At 47.1% G+C, this 18,476-nt stretch overlaps 1 protein-coding gene across 1 annotated transcript in view; it reads left to right on the top strand.

The window, feature by feature from the left end:
• The window catches only part of MEIOSIN (meiosis initiator), a 2,478,810-nt gene that overhangs the window by 1,195,348 nt on the left and 1,264,986 nt on the right, over positions 1-18,476 (top strand). Inside the window, exon 7 of the mRNA XM_085627965.1 lies at positions 11,548-11,654. Coding sequence (XP_085484091.1) covers positions 11,548-11,654 — 107 coding nt within the window. The remainder of the gene's footprint in view (positions 1-11,547; positions 11,655-18,476) is intronic.

Below are 18,476 nucleotides of genomic sequence, written 5' to 3'. Positions count from 1 at the left end.
TTACTCTATTCTCGACGGGGAGCCAGTGGAGGTCTTGCAGGTGTTGGGTCATGTGCTTGTGTCGTGGTGTTCTGAGGATGAGTCGGCCACGGTGTTCTGGATGGTCTGGAGTTTGTGAAGGAGGGATTTGTTGATTCAGGCGTAGAGGGCGTTACCGTAGTCCAGTCTGCTGGTTATGAGTGTGTGGGTGACGGTCTCTCTGGCTTCGGGGGGGGTCCACTTGAAGGTCTTGCGGAGGATACAGAGGGAGTTGAAGCAGGTGGAGGTGACAGAGTTGATCTGGCAGGTCATGGTGAGTGAGGAGTCTAGGATGATGCAGAGGTTCCGGCGTAGTCCGTCGGGGTGCGTGGGTTTCCGAGGGCGGAGGGCCACCAGGTGTTATCCCAAGCGGAGGGAGAGGGTCCAAGGACGAGAACTGCTGTCTTCTCTGAGTTGAGCTTTAGGCAGCTGTTGCTTATCCAGGCTGTGATGTCCTTCATTCCTTCCTGAAAGCTGATTCTGGTGTCTTCAGGGTTCTTCGTGAGGGAGAGGATGACCTGGGTGTCGTCGGCGCAGGATACTACACTGAGTCCATGTTGTCTGACGATGGCGGTGAGAGGGGCCATGTAGATTTTGAAGAGCATGGGGCTGAGCGATCACCCTTGGGGTAGTCCGTAGTTGATCTGTGTAGGTTCGGAGAGATGGAGTGGGAGTCTGATCGTTTGGGTTCTGCTGGCGAGAAAGGAGCAGGTCTAGTTGAGGGCGGGACCACGTATGCCGGCATTGTGGAGTTTTGCTGCAAGAGTGTGGTGGGAGACGGTCTTGAAGGGTGCGAATAGGTCTAGCAGGATGAGGGCTGCGGTATGGCCCTGGTCGAGTGGCGGCAAGGAGGGCAGTATCAGTGTTGTGGTTGCTGCAGAATCCGGCCTGGGAGGAGTCTAGGATGGCGTGCTCTTCAATGAAGGCGTTCAGCTGGGCGTTCACAAATCTCTCGGTGACTTTGGCTGCAAAGGGAAGGAGAGAGATGGGCCGATAGTTTTTCAGGTCCTTCGGGTGAGCCGAGGGTTTCTTGAGAAGGGGCTTGACCTCTGCCCGCTTCCAGTTGTCGGGGGAAATGCCGGATTCGAAGAAGGCTTTAATGGTGTGGCATAGTTCAGGTGCTATGTTGGCGGTGGCTCTGTGGTAGATGTATGCAGGCAGGGGTCCGTGGTGGCTCCTGAGTGGGTGCTTTTCATGGTCTTGGTGGTATCTTCGGTGGTGACCGGAGTCCAGGTGGTGATGGTGGGATGGTTGTCCTTGCTGGGGTGGGGGTGGTTTCTGGAGTCTGTTCGCTGCAGTTGTCGCAGAGGGCTTTGATTTTCAGGTGGAAGTAGGAGCCAAGCTTGTTGCAGAGGTACTGGGACTGCGTGACGTCTGTGGCTTTACTAGGGGGTCGGGTGAACTGCTGGATGATGTAGAAGAGTTCCTTTGCGTTACTGGCGTTGGTGTGGATTTTGTTCCGGATGAAGGTCCTCTTGGTGGCACTTATGTGTTGGTGGTATTCAGTCATGACGTTCTTGTAGGTATTCTGGTCTCTCGTGATTTTTCTGTTTCTCCAACATTTTTAGAGATGTCTGCAAGCACGTCTGGCTTCTTGGAGGTCGGTGGTGAACCAGGCACCCATCAGGGAGCGTTGTCTGTCGGGGTGGCGGAGGAGTGCAAGCTTGTCTGCACAGCTGGTGATCCATCAGTTTAGTTCTTTGGCTGCAGAGTTGGGGCCGGTCCTGGCGGTGGGGGGAGTTGAGGTGCTCCTCTGTGACCTTGCTCCAGTTCCTTCATGGCGGGCACAGGGCAGCCTTGTGTGCAGTGGTGGTGTTGAAGGAGAAGTGCGCGCAGTGGTGGTCTGTCCAGAGGGTCTGCAAGGTGTGGCTGAAGTGGATGTTTAACCCACCTGCGAAGATGGGGTCGAGGATATGTCCGGCCTTATGGGTGGGGTGGTGATGAGCTGCTTCAGTCTGAGTTTGGCAAGGTTGTCGAGGAGGGCAGTGGAGTCAGGGTTGCTGCGGTTGTCGAGGTGGAAGTTCAGATCTCCGATGAGTACGTAGTCCGTGGAGGCGATGGCGTGGGGTGTGATGAGGTCTGCGATGGTGGCGGCAAAAGAGGCGCGGGCCCTGGGGGTCTGTAGGCGAGGGTGCTGCATAGCATGGTCTGGGGCTGGTCTGGATCTAGTAGTGGAGGTACTCGGTGTTGGAGAGGGGGTCATTCGTGCTGGAGGTAGAGAGTCGGAGGAAGCTCATCTGTTCGATGGTGAGTCCTCCTCCTGGGCGATGGGGGCAGTCCTTCTTCTGGATCTTGTATCTGGCGGGAATAGCGGTGGTGATGTTGGGGCCGGAGGTGGTGTTGGTTCAGGTTTCCGTGAAGAAGGCGACGTCTGTCGATAGGGTGTCGAGGAGGTCCCAGATCTCAACGGTGTGTCTGTGCAGGGGCAGCACGTTGAGGAGGATGCACTTTAGGGCTTCAGTGGTGCGGGGGTCCGGTGTGGGTGTGCTGCCGATGGTGAAGGATTGTTGGCAGGAGAATTGGCCGTGGGTGGTGTTCGGCGTTGACTGTTGGCAGTTGTTGTTTCTACCAGGGTTGAGTGCCAAGAGGGCAGCTGAGTCGCATCGGTGGATGGTCGGAGATCCATGGTCCCTGGCGCTAGTTGCGGTCGGGTGCGGATGGACACAGACGAGCTTACCTTTGGGGCCCCGGCGGCATTCCCGCTGTGCGCATCCGCACAGCGGCCGCCATTAGGTTAGGGAGGTGGGAAGGAGTTGCAGCTAGGAGGCAGGAGTGGGGAATCGGCAGGGGGAGGGGCCACGGGGGCAGCAGCGGCGGGAAGGAAATGGGAAGTGAAAAAAAAACAACCAGATAAATGGTACAAACAACAGAAAGAAGAGGCGCAGTACAGAACAGGAAAGAAAAACGGGCACAATTCAACTATTGAAAACAAAAGACAAACCTAAGCAGAAAAACGGGCAGAATATAGGGCCTCGAACCCCTGTCAGGACAGAGCCTGTCACCGCAGGGCAGCGGTACTTAGCTGCGGGGGGAGAGAGCAGGTCCCTGACCAGGAGGTCAGAGGTCTTGCTCCTGAATCCCCTGAATACAACAGCTCTCTAGACAGTGTTAACGGGTTGCTTGCTTGCAACTCATTTCATTTGCAGTGAGCCACATCTCCCGTGGCCACTTCCTGTCGACTAGGTGACCATTTTGGAATGTTGTACTTCTTTGTTCTACCATTCCACGATGGCCAACACAATGGTTCTAGATGTAGCAGCCATGCTAGAACTTTAAACAACGATAGACTATGCACAATACCTCTGAAGACAGACAGCTGGTGCTATATTTAATTTTGCTAATGCAAGCATATGCTTGCCTTGTTTAGACGGCAACATGTTTACATTTTCTCCTTGTATTCTTTTCATTTATCATTCGTACATTGTTGAGTGTGTGTGTTTTGTTGCTGTTGTGTCAAAGAGTGAATGAGTCAGTGGATGGATGAATGGTTGCATGAGTGCAAATTTGATTGACAAAGTGCATGTATGATAACTTATTTAGGGCCTCATGTAGGTAGCATACCAGTTACCACTTCTAAAATACCGAACGATACCGAATCGGTATTTTAGAAGTAGTAACTCGTATGTAGGTAATGAGTCGGTATTTTTTACCGATTCGTTACAATTCGGTAATTACCGAATCGGTATTTACCGATTCGGTAATGAGGCATACCTTCCCATTGATGGGAAGGTATGCCTCATTACCGAATCGGTAAATACCGATTCGGTAATGGGGGGAACACATGAAAGGGTGGCAGGGTGTCACATTGACACCCTGTTGCACCCCTGATTCGGCCATGTGTGCACATGTGGCACACATACATGCCCTAAGGGCATGTATGTATGCCACATTGCACACTGCTACGCGCGTAAAAATGCTTAAACACATACATTAATTATTTACCACCAACTATAAGTTGGTGGTAAATACCGACTCTTAAACACACCCACACACTCCCCCTACATCTCGATTTTGGCTTCGGAATTTACCGAATCGGTAAAATTACCGATTCGGAAAAGTTACCGATTCGGTAACATTACCGATTCGGTATTATTACCGAATCGGTAATTTTACCGATTCGGTAAATTCCGAAGCCAAAACTTGTCCCCCTACATACCAATAGCCAAAATACCGGTCGGTAACGGTATAATTACCGAAAATCGGCCGTTACCGACCGGTATTTGGCTACCTACATGAGGCCCCAAGTGCCGAAACCCATCAATGATTGGCTTTGCCAGAGCTTGTTTTAAGCAGTTCTCGCTAAAGGCTCCAGACGAACTTTAAAACAATATTAATAACACATGGAGATCCAGGCAATCCGTGAGTCGTGAGAATTCTGTTACATGAAATATCGATATATTTTTTAATTGAACCTCTTAATCAGTAACCTGAACCTCACAGTTGGAAAGCATCGATGCTCACCGCTGAAGCATCCAGGTATCTAATGCAAATACCAAATCGTGGACGTCGAAAAATGCAGAACTAGTAGGTATAGTTTTACGAGACATCTGTGCTACATGTATTTTGTTAACTTGGAACTTTTTCATTGCCAGCTACTATATAGTGATGTCTAGGGCCTGGTGCAGAATCTAGGGGTGGGCGGAATTTGCGAAAGTGACTTTCGCAAATTGTCGCGAAAATGTAAAAAATCTCTGCAAACACGCGGAAATATCGCGAAGATGCGGAAATTTTTTTCCCGCGCGTTCGCGGTATTCTCTGCGTGGTCGCGGCTCGCCAACTTACCCATGCGGTTGCTCGCGGGCGCCGCCATCTTGTTTTCACTCTTCTCGCGGTGCATGATCGCGAGAAGAAAGACGTGATCGCGCGACCAATGACATTACTGCGGGCGCGAACTGTCGCGAGACAGCGCAAATGGCTACCAACAATCCAACATCTCGTAGAGAACGCGACCGGATCGGGAAAACTTGTCGGCGAACGCGGGGATTCAGGTAAGGCGATCGCGCGCGCGCAAGAGTGTATTATTTTACAGCGCGAGCAAGAAACAAATTAGAAGAAATGGCGCAGTGGAAGAATGGAGTTCGGCTTTGAGTGCACCACCAATAAGACAGCTTTTCGTACTAAAGAGTATTTGGAGGCAGAAGGGGGAGACTGACCCGCGGCTGTTCCTGGAGGACTACAGGCACCCGGAGGTCGAGGGGCAGCGTCACCACCAGCAGCCCCTCCCTCCCGCACCGGACCTCGTTTAAGCACCTCGCGCCTACCGCTTCGCGGGAGACGCAGCGTATTTGGAGTCAGAAGGGGGAGACTGACCCGCGGCTGTTCCCGGAGGACTACAGGCACCAGGAGGTCGAGGGGCAGCGTCACCACCAGCGGCCCCTCCCTCCCGCACCGGACCTCGTTTAAGCACTTCGCGCCTCCCGCTTCGCGGGAGACGCAGCGTATTTGGAGGCAGAAGAGGAGATTGACCCGTGGCTGTTCCCGGAGGACTACAGGCACCAGGTGGTCGAGGGGCAGCGTCACCACCAGCGGCCCCTCCCTCCTGCACCGGACCTCGTGTAACCACCTTGCGCCTCGCGGGGGCCGTTAGGGGCCGGAAGAGGCCGGGCAGGGCTATCCCCCTGAGGGCTGGAACTTCTAACTCCTGCCACAGTTGATAAACACAAGGTAGTGAGATTCGTTTTAACCTTATAATCTTCTGGTGGATTCCTGGCTGCGCATATTGTGTTAATTATTTTATCTTTTGATTATCTCCATCTTTTTGGTGGGTGTATTGACTGTATTGACACTTGCCTCTTGCCATTTGTGTTGTCATCTGGGACTATCGCAATGGGCAAGAGGAAATGCACAGAGGGTGGGTTGGCGGCTTGCAGTAAAAGAGACAAAAAGGCAAAAAAAACAACCCATGCCGCCATGAACTGTGTTTTGTCTCGAATAGAGGAAAATGTCAACGAATGCGAGGAGTCGTTAGGGAGTGGGATCACTGATGTTACAACCCAAGAGGGGTGCAAAGCGGCTAAGCCCGCTTTAAAAAATGATTCCTTTGATGTTCTCTAACCACCAGCACAAAAATATCACGCATGGTTTAGCCTCAGTTCCATTAAAGTCTACTAATGACCCCCTAGTTACTGTAGAACAGACCATGGCAATTGAGCATGTACCTGTACCAGACCTATATAATCATGAGCTCTTTCCTAACCCTATTCTATGTTCTAACAGGTTCTCTCTATTAGATCCTAACCCCGACAAATCCAGCCCACTTTCCGATAGGGCGCTTTTAACTCCCCTCAGCCCTGTTGGGTCTTCAGCTGGTTCCTTGGTAGAACTGCAGGACAGGATTAAAAGGTTGGAAGAGCTGGTTGCGGCACTTACCAGAAGGGTGGATACCCTTGCTTTAGGACAAGGCATGCCTCAGGTACTCCCCGCCCGCATCTTCGGGGTTTATATCTACCCTGAAGTCGAGCGACCCAGTTCCCTCTACCCATCCCCAGTCAAAAGGCCCTTTAGGTTTGCCCCAAGGCAGGGCATATGGGGAGGGTATAAATAAATTAGCTCCTGCCTTCAGGTCCTCTGTCGAGGTTACGCGAAACTTGGCCTCCACTAGGTTGCTGAATATACACCCCAAATTAGGCCTGGTTTCCATGCTACCCCTCCCTTGAGAAGGGGTGAGCATGGCCTTTTTCCTCGCTCTGTGGTTGCGTGTCCCGAAAACGATTAATCGAGGGGGGTTTGAAGATAGTGAGTCACTGCATAACAAAGTTATTCATTGGTTGAGGCACACTAGAGGCTGCAGATCAATCATCAGAGATGACATAGTGAGAGTGCGACGGCTGTCTAGGGTGGATTCGTTATTGGATTGTGTGGGGATTGAGCTTATTGATCTCGCCTTGACAGAAAATGTAATACTGCTAGAATTTAGGACATCACCACCCGCACACTCCCTTATCCAAATCCGCAGCTCCCCGCTCTGGTCTCAATCTAGTGTACAGGAGGATTCCGGTCTTAGACAGGTGGACTGACTAATTAATCCCTATGCAATCTCCTCTTCATTAACTCCTGATTGCCCCTCTACAGAGGGAATAGGTTTGACTCCCGCCCTTCCCTTAGACCCTATAGGGGCTGGATCAGTCGTCTTTGCGATTTATGGTGTAGCTCCCGGGGGGGGCTCAGATGGGGGGTCCTTAGCACCCGTTGTTTCTTCGCCCACTCTGCACTCCCCGAGAGTTATTCAGTTCTTATCATGGAACATTGCCGGTTTGAAAAGAAACCTTGCCGATCCTGTGTGGAATGATTTTATCAATAAATTTGATATTATCCTTTTCCAGGAAACTTGGAGATTGATTCCCCTTCATAGATCTGGTTTCACTACCTACTGTGTACCAGCGTCTAGTTCATCCAGAGGACGTCCATCGGGGGGCCTTTTAATCTGGGTAAGCATCGATCTGAACTGGACAGTCAAGCAAAATGCAATCATGTCTCATGATATTCTCCACCTTTCTATTGCCGGGATGGAATTCCATCCACGCTTAGAAATTTTTAATATTTACGCCAGAGGGTTCCCAGGTGCACAAGCATGCCCCACGTTATTATCCCTGGAGTCTGAACTCTCAGCCATCCCCACTGCCTCGGGTGTCGTTGGTTGCTGGTGATTTCAACTGCACCTTTGAGCCCCTTAGCGACGACAACATCTTGGGCACGGATGAGGCTGACTCTAAGCGAGGTATCCCTCCACTTAGCCTCCCACCACTAAAAAAGTGGTCAAAAAGGGCTGTGCAAATTACTGCTTTGACCCTAGAGTTCAATCTAAGGGCGACAAATGGTAGAAGCCGCTCAGACACCAAGGGACCACCCACATTTATTAGAACTAGGGTTCCATCGCGCATAGACTACATCTTGCTGGATGTCGAGCTGTGGCCGGATCTCATTGACATGGAAGTCATCTCTAGGCATGAGAGCGACCACAACCCGCTAACCATGCAATTCAACCGCGAGTTGCTCACTACATCTATCGAGCCTACCAGTGCCCAGATACTCTGGTCTAGAGAGGTTGTCCCGTCTAACTGTAATAGACGGCTCAAATGGTCTACAGTTGCAAAACGAGAGCTGGACCGGGGTAGTATTAAAAACATTGTGAAAGAAAGTATAAGCTTAATGAAGGCTGCCCCGGCCAGTGCCCCCAATGTTTTGCCAACTAAGGGTTTTAATGAGATTTACTCTGAGACTATTGCCAGGGTGGGGACGTTTTTTTAATTCAATATCAAAGGGGACCGCAAGCCACCTCGACCGAATATGGAAAACCTGTGGTTTTCGAGCGACTGCAGGGAAAGGAGACAGGATCTAACCAGGGCTTTAAGACAAAGGGATCAGTCATCTACTGCTTATGCTCGAAAATGTTATTATAGCTCCAAAAAAAAAGCTAAGCGACTATGGGAAGAAGACCACTGGCAGGACCTCAGGTGTGCAGCATGACTGAAAGACTCAACTCGGTTTTGGGACCTTATTAACATCAGTACAAGGGGTGGGGTAGACCCAATTCCAAATCATATAACTGGGCATCAGTGGTTCGACCATTTTTCTGGCCTATATTCCTCCGGTGAAGAGCCCCCTCCGGAGGTTTTGGGTCCAGCACCCGAGCCTTTCGTTTACTCTGGGGGGGTGCAGTTCAGTCTCAGCGAGATTCATTCAGCCATAAAGACGATAGCGCCGGGTAAGGCAGCTGGACCAGACGGCCTACCTGGAGACCTTATTCTTCATGACAGAGAACTCTGGGCTGAGTTTATTCTACAATCCTTGAACAACATAGTATCAGGGCACCCAGTACCAGAGTCTTGGAAGGGGGCAGAGGTGGTGGCCATTTTTAAAAAAGGTGATGGAGAGGATCCTGCCAACTACAGACCAATTAGTCTAATTGACGTGATTCAAAAAGTGGTTGGCAGGCTCCACTTGACCAGGATTAAGGCATGGATCGATGAAGATGGCATCCTGTCACATTTCCAGGCAGGATTCAGGCAAGGGGTCGGAACTATTGACCAGGTTTTCAGATTCTGCACAATCTACTGGAAATCTGTCATTATCGAAAAGGGAAGCCTCTATTTGGCATTCATCGACCTCAAAACAGCTTTCGACTTGGTCCCCCAGCTAAAGTTGTGGCAAGTTCTGGCCGACCTGGGAATTCCCCCCCTAATTTTGGACCTCCTTAAACGGCTTCACGAAGGCAATTTCGCAAGGGTCAGGTGGGGGCACCAGGGCCAGATGACAGAGAGAATAGCAGTAAGGAGTGGTGTCCTCCAGGGTTGTGTTCTCGCGCCGACCCTATTCTCTCTCTTCATAAATGGGGTGGCAGACTATTTGAGAGATGATGGGGTCAACGCTCCAACCCTGAGCGGGGAAAGATCACCCTCTCTGCTTTTTGCAGATGACACGCTGCTGATCTCTAAGAGCCCTATGGGTCTCCAAAAACTCCTGTCTCGCTTTACCGAGTTTTGCATTACCAGGGGCCTTAAGATTAATACATCTAAGACTAAGTTAATGGCCATGTCCCCCTCTAAAAGATTCAGGAACAACATTAGGGTGAACATTTGCAACCTGGAGCTTGTGACAGGCTTTGATTACCTTGGAGTGAGGATTAATAACAAGTTAAACTGGGCACCTCACCTATCCAAAATGCTCCTGAATCATAAACGAGCAACAGGAGCTATAGCTAGACATCAGAGGCTGTCATACAGCCGGCCAATAGATGCAGCAACCAAGGTCTATCAGGGGAAGGCTCTATCAGCTTCTCTCTACGGGGCGGAACGATGGGGATATGTAAATGTATCAGATCTCATTAAATCTGAAAATAAGTTCTTCAGAGACATCCTCTCACTTCCCCTATCTACGCCACTAGTTCCTCTTCGCAGCGACCTTGGTAGACACCCTATAAAGGATGTGGCAAGGCTGCGCCCCCTACTCTACTGGGTAAGGCTTAGAAGGTCTCCGGACCTAAGCCAGTATGCCGCAGCTTTGAATGATATACTACATCTTGGAGCATGCCATAAGATCCCGTGGGTATCCAATCAAAAAAAACTGGTGCTAGAGCTAGGCTTGGGCGAGTCCTTGGAGAACCAGAAGCCACCTTCTAAACCCATCGTAAAAAAGATTTACTGGGACTGGGTTAATGCTGCTACTCTGAGGTCTCAGAGGCATTCTTACCGAAATATTTCTAGGTGCTAAACCCGCTCCTAGTTTGGAGGCGTTTCTGAACCTTATTGAATCCCCCAGCGATAGGTCACTTTATCTTAAATTAAGGTATGGTACACTTCCACTACACGAGTTCCAAACAGGGTGGAGAGGTGGGATGGTGGTCGTTAAAGGTTGCCCAGGTTGTGCCTCCCCCACGGAATCTATCGGCCACTTCCTGTTTGCCTGCCGGGCCTACAAACAACTGAGATCTAGATGGCTGAAACCCGTATGCGCTAATTTGGGCTGTAGGTCGTACTTGGTGGCTCTGCGCATCCTAACTTATGAGACGACAGTGCCCATTGTCATCTGTGGGACTGCTAAGTTTTTTGGGGGGCCTGGAGGATAAGGCAGAGGCTTCTTGAGAAGCACCAATTACTAAGCAAAACCTCAACTCTTTTACCTCTGCCCTAGTCCCCAGTCCTCAAGTAATTATATCTATTGTTCTATTCCCCCCCTCCCCCCTATGGCATCCCTATTATAAAAAAAATGTTTATCTGGGGGTAATGAATTATGCTGTTTTAATTATGTCAAAATTGTATTCTGTACATATGGGGAACCTGTCGTTGTATTGGGTTCTTCTTTTTTTTAACATGATTGTTTTACAATGTTTTATACTTTTATGATATTCTCATATATCGAATAAAGTTATTACAACAACAGAAACAAATTATCGCTAAGCTGCGGAATGCGGAAATGTTGACATTTTCGCGCTCTCCGATATCGCAATTTCCGCGAGCGGAACGGAAATTTAGCCCAGGCCTAGCAGAATCGATAGAGAGGTATACAGGTGTCGTAATTTATATGGGGGCATGTTGTGGCTGTATTCCATTGGTTGGTTGGCTTGGCCTGTTTTGAGACTGCCCTGTTGTAGTTTACAGTCTATCCCTGACGTGCCAGTGTTTTAAAGAGTGTGTAAAGGAAGAAATGTTAATAGACGGGGTGCCTGAATGTCTCTTTTTTTGATTACCCTAAATAATAGACAGAATATACAGGTGTACGGTTTCCACATTTGTCAAAATTTTTAAAAAAGGAATCATCATATAAAAAAAATAAACCAATGCTATTTGTGAGGAGAGCGGCTTTTCAGGATCTGCTATCAAGCATCCGATGTTTTTAGTTTTGGATTGATGGACTGAAAGTATTTGGCATGGTTTAGTAAAAATACACTTATTTGCTTTTGCATTCAGTAGCTGTATCGTTTTACTTTGGCAAACAGTTGCCGCACTTAATGCGCCAATAAAAATAATTTGCTATTCGAAGTACATGAATAATGAAATAACAGTGATTTATTTCTCTTATGTAACTTTACAGGCACGAGGAAGCAGAGTCCCAGGCTCTAGTGTGCTATCACTCTTCGGAAGAAGAGCCTGACTCCAGCCCGTGGCTTCCAACACAGTCCCCGATCTTTGGATCTCGTGGTGAGTTCTAAAAGTCTTCTTCAGAGCCCACGCAACATTTGAAAATATTGAGGGAAGTCCGGCTTCCTTCGCTGCCAAATTGGAAACCACATACACGAGCACCCGAATTGCCACTCTTATTCAACAGTGTATTTTGTATTGAGGTTCGCCATGTGCAAAATCTTTGAACCCAAAAAAGGTCAATTTTCTTGCTTTTTATTAGTTTTGCAGTTGGTGCAAAATATACAATTTCTGTCTAACAAATCACACTAGTATGTTTTATGCTATTTTTAAAATTTAAATCTGTACATTGATAAATGTTTGCTTTGACTCTGTTTTTCTGTACAGTGGGCATTTGTTGTTCTTAGACATGTCCTATAAAATACATTGACCACATATTTTGTCTCAATAAGTTCTAACGAAAAAGGTATCCGATATGTATTGAAACCTATTATTTTTTTCTCAGTTGGTTAGTCTCCCCATACGTTTTTGCTCCGACATTAGGCAGCTCTAGCTGTCTGGAAACGCCTACCACACATACAACACTACACATAATATCCAGTAAAGTACATACAGAAATGGGATTTTGGTTAGCCCTCTACAGTAGGCCTGGGCGGAACTCGTGGAGTTTGACTCAGTAGAATTACGCAAAGTTCCAGAAAACCTCCGCTACATGACGCGGAATTTCGCAAATGGGCAGAAACAGGCACGGTGCGCTGCTCGTGCTGTGATTTAGCACTGGGAGGACGTTCTGCGTTGGTTTTGATCAAATCACTGAGTACTGCACCACGTGGCGTGCCAGAGGATGCAGTTTCGTTAGCTGATTTTGCTGCTGCTTGAGTAGATTTGCTACTCTATTGTAGCTTTCTGACTGCGAACGGTCGCGACCGACCTCATTGGAGTAACTAGGCCTGAACCCCGCATTACACGCGTAACACGGAGTGGCCAAGAGTGCACCAGTTCTGCAAGCGGAGCGGGATATATCTCCCACCCCTACTCTACAGCAATTTATGGTTAAGCTTCTCTCAAACTTTGGGTGGATGGGTTGAGCCTCCTGTTTTGGTATCAGGCCACAGCATTTTGGGGATTTGTACATCTTTTCTGAGCTCAATTATAGTTTGGCATTCTTCAGCTCACCCAGTACTCCTGATTCTCACCAATCAACGCAAACAAAGCGCGTATTTTCCCTAGTGTTCCTGTCAGGCGGTCATTTCATTGATTGCTCCTGATTGTCCTGATGTTCCCACCGGGCACAAGTTAATTCATGGTACCGAGTTTCTACAGCTGTGCTTCTCCTATCACTAGTACCTGCCGGAAACAGGACCTTCATGCCTGTGGAGCTCACTCACAGCACTCTGAAAAGCATAGTTCATTAGGATTTGACCGACCTTTAGCCCTGATGGTCTTTTATCAATTCCCAAGGAGGCAGGGTGACGACCTGTCGTTAGCTTACATGGACTGTCCTTATTTTCCGCCTGCTGTATGTTTTCCGTTATTGATCAGACAACAGGCAGTGCAATGTCTGTCTGTAATTTCAGCAATGTTACTTTTTCCAGCTCTCTGGCATATGCATCTGGCAGCGATGTGATATAAATTTAATCTGCTTCAAAACGGATATTTGTACTGGCTTTCAGTGAAGTATCCAAGGTGTTTGAGCACTGAATGTAATAGAAAAACATGTTCAACAGAACACAATAACATTGCAGTTAATTTGAAAAGTTGTAACCTGTTTTTGTCCTACAATGTTTTGGCTTATCCATATTGAAGTTTTCCAATATATTGTCCTTCTTGACTCTTTCCCTCTCATTCTCTCATTATTTGGTGCTAATATTTTTAAATACATAGCAGGTTTTTATTTAATTTGAGCGTGTCGATGTTTCTATTATTAATTTGAGATGGATAGGTGTACAAATTGATGGATGGATGAAAAGAGGGATGGAAAGATGGGTAGGTGGATGGATTGATGGATGGATAGTGTGGGCATAAATGGAGAGGGTGTTTATGGGTAGATGACTGAACAGTTTTTTGCATTGGTTAGAGGATGGATAGTTGGATCTTGGTGATTGTATTTGGTAGACAGATAAAAGGATGGACATGCATGCTTGTGTGCTTAGCTGGACAGACAAATGGATAGACGGATGGGTGCTTTGAGTGGCTGAGTGAATGGGGCGGATGGATTGATTGTACAGATGCTTGTATGGATGAGCCGATGGATGACTCTGGATGGGTACAAGAATGGATAGATAAATGGCAGGCTTGATGATGTGTGCTTGTACGATGGACGGATCAGGTTGTCATAGCCTTCATTTAGCTAATTCAAGCACTTGCTACACTGCATGCTCTCTGCTCAGTGGCCCTTTAAGTGCACCTTAGTCATTACTTTATGATATCTGAGCCTGCCTTAGGTTAATTAATGGGCTGTTTTCCTGGGATACACTGGGTTGTGTTATCAATATGTGTTCTTCGAAGAACCAACTGATCAATGAGGCACTGACTGGATCTGGTCCCGACCTAGCCCTACCATAGCCAGTCTTGGGGGCCCATGGCTCGACTGGCCCGACCTCCCTCTCCCTCTGCAAGCACCATCACCACTGCACCGCCAGAGTTTGCCAATGTGTGCTACTCATTCAGATGACTTGCCTTTACAGTTCCTGGCCTCTCTACTGAGACATCTGTCCAGGGGTGCAATAACACTTTTTTTTCTCAGACAGGGAGATAATATTCCATTCCTCAAAGTCCAGCTTCAAGCAATTATAGGTGCTTCAAAATTTCACAGAGAGGGCAGAAGTAGGAATTGTGAGGGGAGAGCATATATCTCCTATTTTGCATGAAATGGGCTGGCTGCTGTAAGAAAGTGGATTATTAATAGATATGGATCATAGTACACCAGAAGTAATAAAGTCACTAACTAGTTAGCCAGAGATGAAATGTATGTGTTTTTTGTAAAGCGCACTGCTGCCAAGGCGTCGTGGCACTGTAGACCGCCGGGGAACCCGTCCTGGCTTTCCCTGTGAGATGGTCCCTCCTGGGTATCTCCAAGGTGAAACCAGGCATCCCCGGCGAATGTGGAGATGAGGCAAGCTAATGCCCAGAGTTGCTGAGTGTGATCCCTGGTTAGAGTGGGCACCGAGGCAAGAATTATCGAGTCCACTGGCCCTGGTCCACGACCCTGCCGCGTCAGGAATTGAACCCTGGTCCAGGGCCGTCCTCTGCTTCCGGGTCTGCCGCCTCTAACCAGTGAGCCACACTACTCCACTGAAGGTTTTAATAATAGTAGCCACACTACTCCATGAAGGTTTTAATAATTTAAACCCAAGCTCCACCCCTAGAACCTATGGCACAGACCCAATAGTCTTAACTTGGAGAAAATGTGTAAACCATTTAGAAGTACCAAAACAGTTTAAAGACAAAACCACAACAAGATAAAATCACACTTGAACTTATGAATAATAGAGAAAAATGTAATTAACAAACTGACTCCAACATTTTTAAAGATTTAAGGCAAAATGTAACAACAAACGTTAAGTGCCAATCAGTAATCACTCTTCCAGTTGACCTGGACATAAGTGCAAGTTCAGGCCAACCATGATGGTGCGTAGGTCTAATACACCAAGCAGGTTTGTACGTTCTGGCATAGGGCCTAAATTAAATCTTGGTGGTGTGTATACCACGTCACAATGGCAATGGAGTATACATACCACCAGCCTAAAGGTCCGCCCGCCAAATTTAAATGCCATAGACCTTAGGTTTAATCACGGCTGATACTACTTCATTTCTGCCGTGATTAAACCACTGCGGGGGCCCTGCTGAAGAAGGGCCATTTTAGATGGACCTCAAATCCTGCCCACCTGAATTAGATGGGCATAATTAGAGGTCATTTTTCACTGGCCATCACTGCAAGGAAAACCCTTGTGGTAAGGGGCAGTGAAAACTGCAAAATGCTCCCCTTGCCATGGGAAAGGAGTCCCATGGCAAGGTAAGTATTTTCGTTTTTATTTTCAGAAAGGAAATCCCGCTTTGGGATTTTCTTTTTGAAAATAAAAAATAAAACAATTTGGCACATTGCTATGTCATGTTTGGCGGAGCCATGCACCAATCTGCAAAAAAGCATTGACAGGAACTGTTGTGACTGTGGTTCCTGACAAAGCTTTGAAAATGACCACCAGCTCTGCAGGCATTTCTTAATTTGGCGGGCGGCACCTCCATCAGGGAGACAAAGTAATCTATTCCATCTACCACATGGATAAACGGGCCTATCCCGCCAAGTTATAAATTAGGCCCTTAATCTCTGAAATGGAAGTTAAAATCCTCCGTCAGGCATTGCATCAGGCTGTATCCAGCAAATTCCCTTAGAATTTGGACAGGTATTGTATGAGGTCCCACTGAAGCGGTTCATCATCAAAATATATCTTTATTCGGATATATAAACATCCAAGAAAAGAACAAAATATTTACACATGTTACAGAATAATATTACAAACAACTTCACATATTAAAACTCATTAACACAGTGGGAGTTAAACAAAATAGGTCGATTCTGAATGTCCTGTCCGTAGCCTCGATGACTAAATTATACAAAACGACTGGCAGACTATAAGTTCATCAATTATTACTTATTAAAGTGCAGGGTGCAAACAACTATATAGTGCAAAAAGCCATCGTCCAGAATAAAATATACGATCATAGATGCTTAAAACACATGTTATAAGAGAATGTTATCATTAAAAATACCATATAACATCCCCAATGCGTTAAATCATCCAATACGTCATTTACATACTTCTTTGGGTATTACTACTATTTCATGCATCGTGCGGGTCAAATAACATGAAGCGAGACCCCACCTCCAATACACTGACAACGGAATAACTTATGTCTCACGTCTCGATTTCCTCAATTTTGCAGCAAGTCTTAAAAAGTTCACAGTGCAAAACAGTGTAAGAGGTTCCGCAGAAAGTTTTAAATATAAAAGAGCTACCCTGACGTGGGTGAAATTATTCGCTTTTAGGATGGGTTTTAAAAAGACATCCCGCGGGAATTCATATAGGGGACAAAAGAATACAAAGTGACGGGTATCCTGTGGAGATCCCAGATCGCAGCCACAGGGACCCTTTGAACCAATATCTTTTGTGAATCCCTCGGGAACAGCTAAAATGTGGTGTAAAAGGTCCAGTCTAAATCTGGTCATTAAAAATCTGTCATTTTTGTTATAAATTTGCGCCAAGTAAGGTTCTATGCCAGCAACAGATTTCGTAAGTATATATGCACGCACTGACCCTTTCAATAATTCACAATCTTCTCTATAGCAGGCTACCCGCCTCAAGTATTCTGCTTTTATGAGTGTTTTCGATTGGTACGTCATCGAAGTGGGTTCATCAAAACATCTTACATAGCCCAGCCACTTCAACTTATCCTTCACGAATTTGAGCCATGGTATTTTGTGACTTTTTTCCCTTCTAATACAATCTGTAATTATATCTCTGCTAAAGCTAGCATCTGGATTAGTCCAAATTTTAATCCAACACATTATTGGTTTAAGGCTTATTCTATCAGAGATGTAAGGGAGCCCTAACTCTTCATGTATAATATAGGCCGGGATGCTTTGTGGTACTTGCAAGATCCTTCTAAGAAACTTATTTTCCTCCAGTTGTATCATGGAGGTGTTTCTAGTACCCCAGACCTCACTCCCATACATGATCTTGGAGCAACAGATTGAATTGTATAAATTCAATACTTCGTTCGGGGACCAGTGGCCTAACCTCGTGGCGCGGGACATAATTGAACCCATTATATTTGTGTGCTGTTTACACTTTTCTGTGACTAATGGCGTGAATTTGAGGTGTTTATCAAAAATGATTCCTAGATAATTAAAAACCTCAACCTTCTCGAGCTTATGACCCCCAATTTTGAAACTGAAATTCCTCATTGGTCTTTTTCCAGCTTCCATGATATAGGATTTTGTTAGGTTGGGAGATAAGTCTAGGTGTGCCATAAACCCACAAAAGCCGTCAATGAGGGCCTGCAGACCCCTCCCTGTTCGTGCGAGGAGTACTGCATCGTCCGCATATAGCAGAACAGGTATACTTCTGTTGGCCACTCTAGGGCAGTCCACCCCCAATTTTCCTAGGGCTTTATCCAAACCATTTATATATATCGTGAATAAAAAGGGCGCCAAAATACAACCCTGTCTCACCCCCCCAGTGCAAGCGAAATGATCAGTTAAGTTCCCCTCATTGCTGTATCTAATCTGAGCAGTTGTGTCCCTATGTAGAGTTTTTAAAATGAAAATCAAACTAGGGTCCACCCCAAGCAACTCTAAAATCTCCCATAGTTTTTCCCGGTTGACCCGATCAAAAGCTGCCGTTAGATCCATGAAAGCAAGATAAACTGTCCCATCATCGGCAAGAGTATACTTGGCCACCAGATTATATAGATTGAGACATTGATCTGATGTAGAGCGACCCGTTCTAAAACCGTACTGAGTATCTGTAATAATCTTATTTTCCTCAGCCCAGTCCATCAGACGGTTTAGAATTACCTTCCCTAAAACCTTTGCTGAGACATCAATTAGTGAAATCGGGCGGTAACATTGGGGATCGCTTTTATTGCCCTTTTTGAAGAGGGGAACGATGGTGGCAGTTGACCAAGACCTGGGCATTCCCCTTTCCACTGCTGTATTAAAAACTCTAGTGAGTATGGGAGCCCACAGGTCAACCTGGGATAAAAATAGGTCGGGGGGAATCCCATCTGGGCCAGGGGCCTTGTTCTTTGTCAGGGCTTGAATTCCGACTTTAATTTCGTCCACTGTAAACTGGGCCCATGAACTTGGCAACACGCCTACAT

This window comes from Triturus cristatus, chromosome 9 (assembly GCF_964204655.1).
Source record: "Triturus cristatus chromosome 9, aTriCri1.1, whole genome shotgun sequence".
Lineage (NCBI taxonomy): Eukaryota > Metazoa > Chordata > Amphibia > Caudata > Salamandridae > Triturus > Triturus cristatus.
This window is presented reverse-complemented; position numbering and strand designations above follow the sequence as displayed.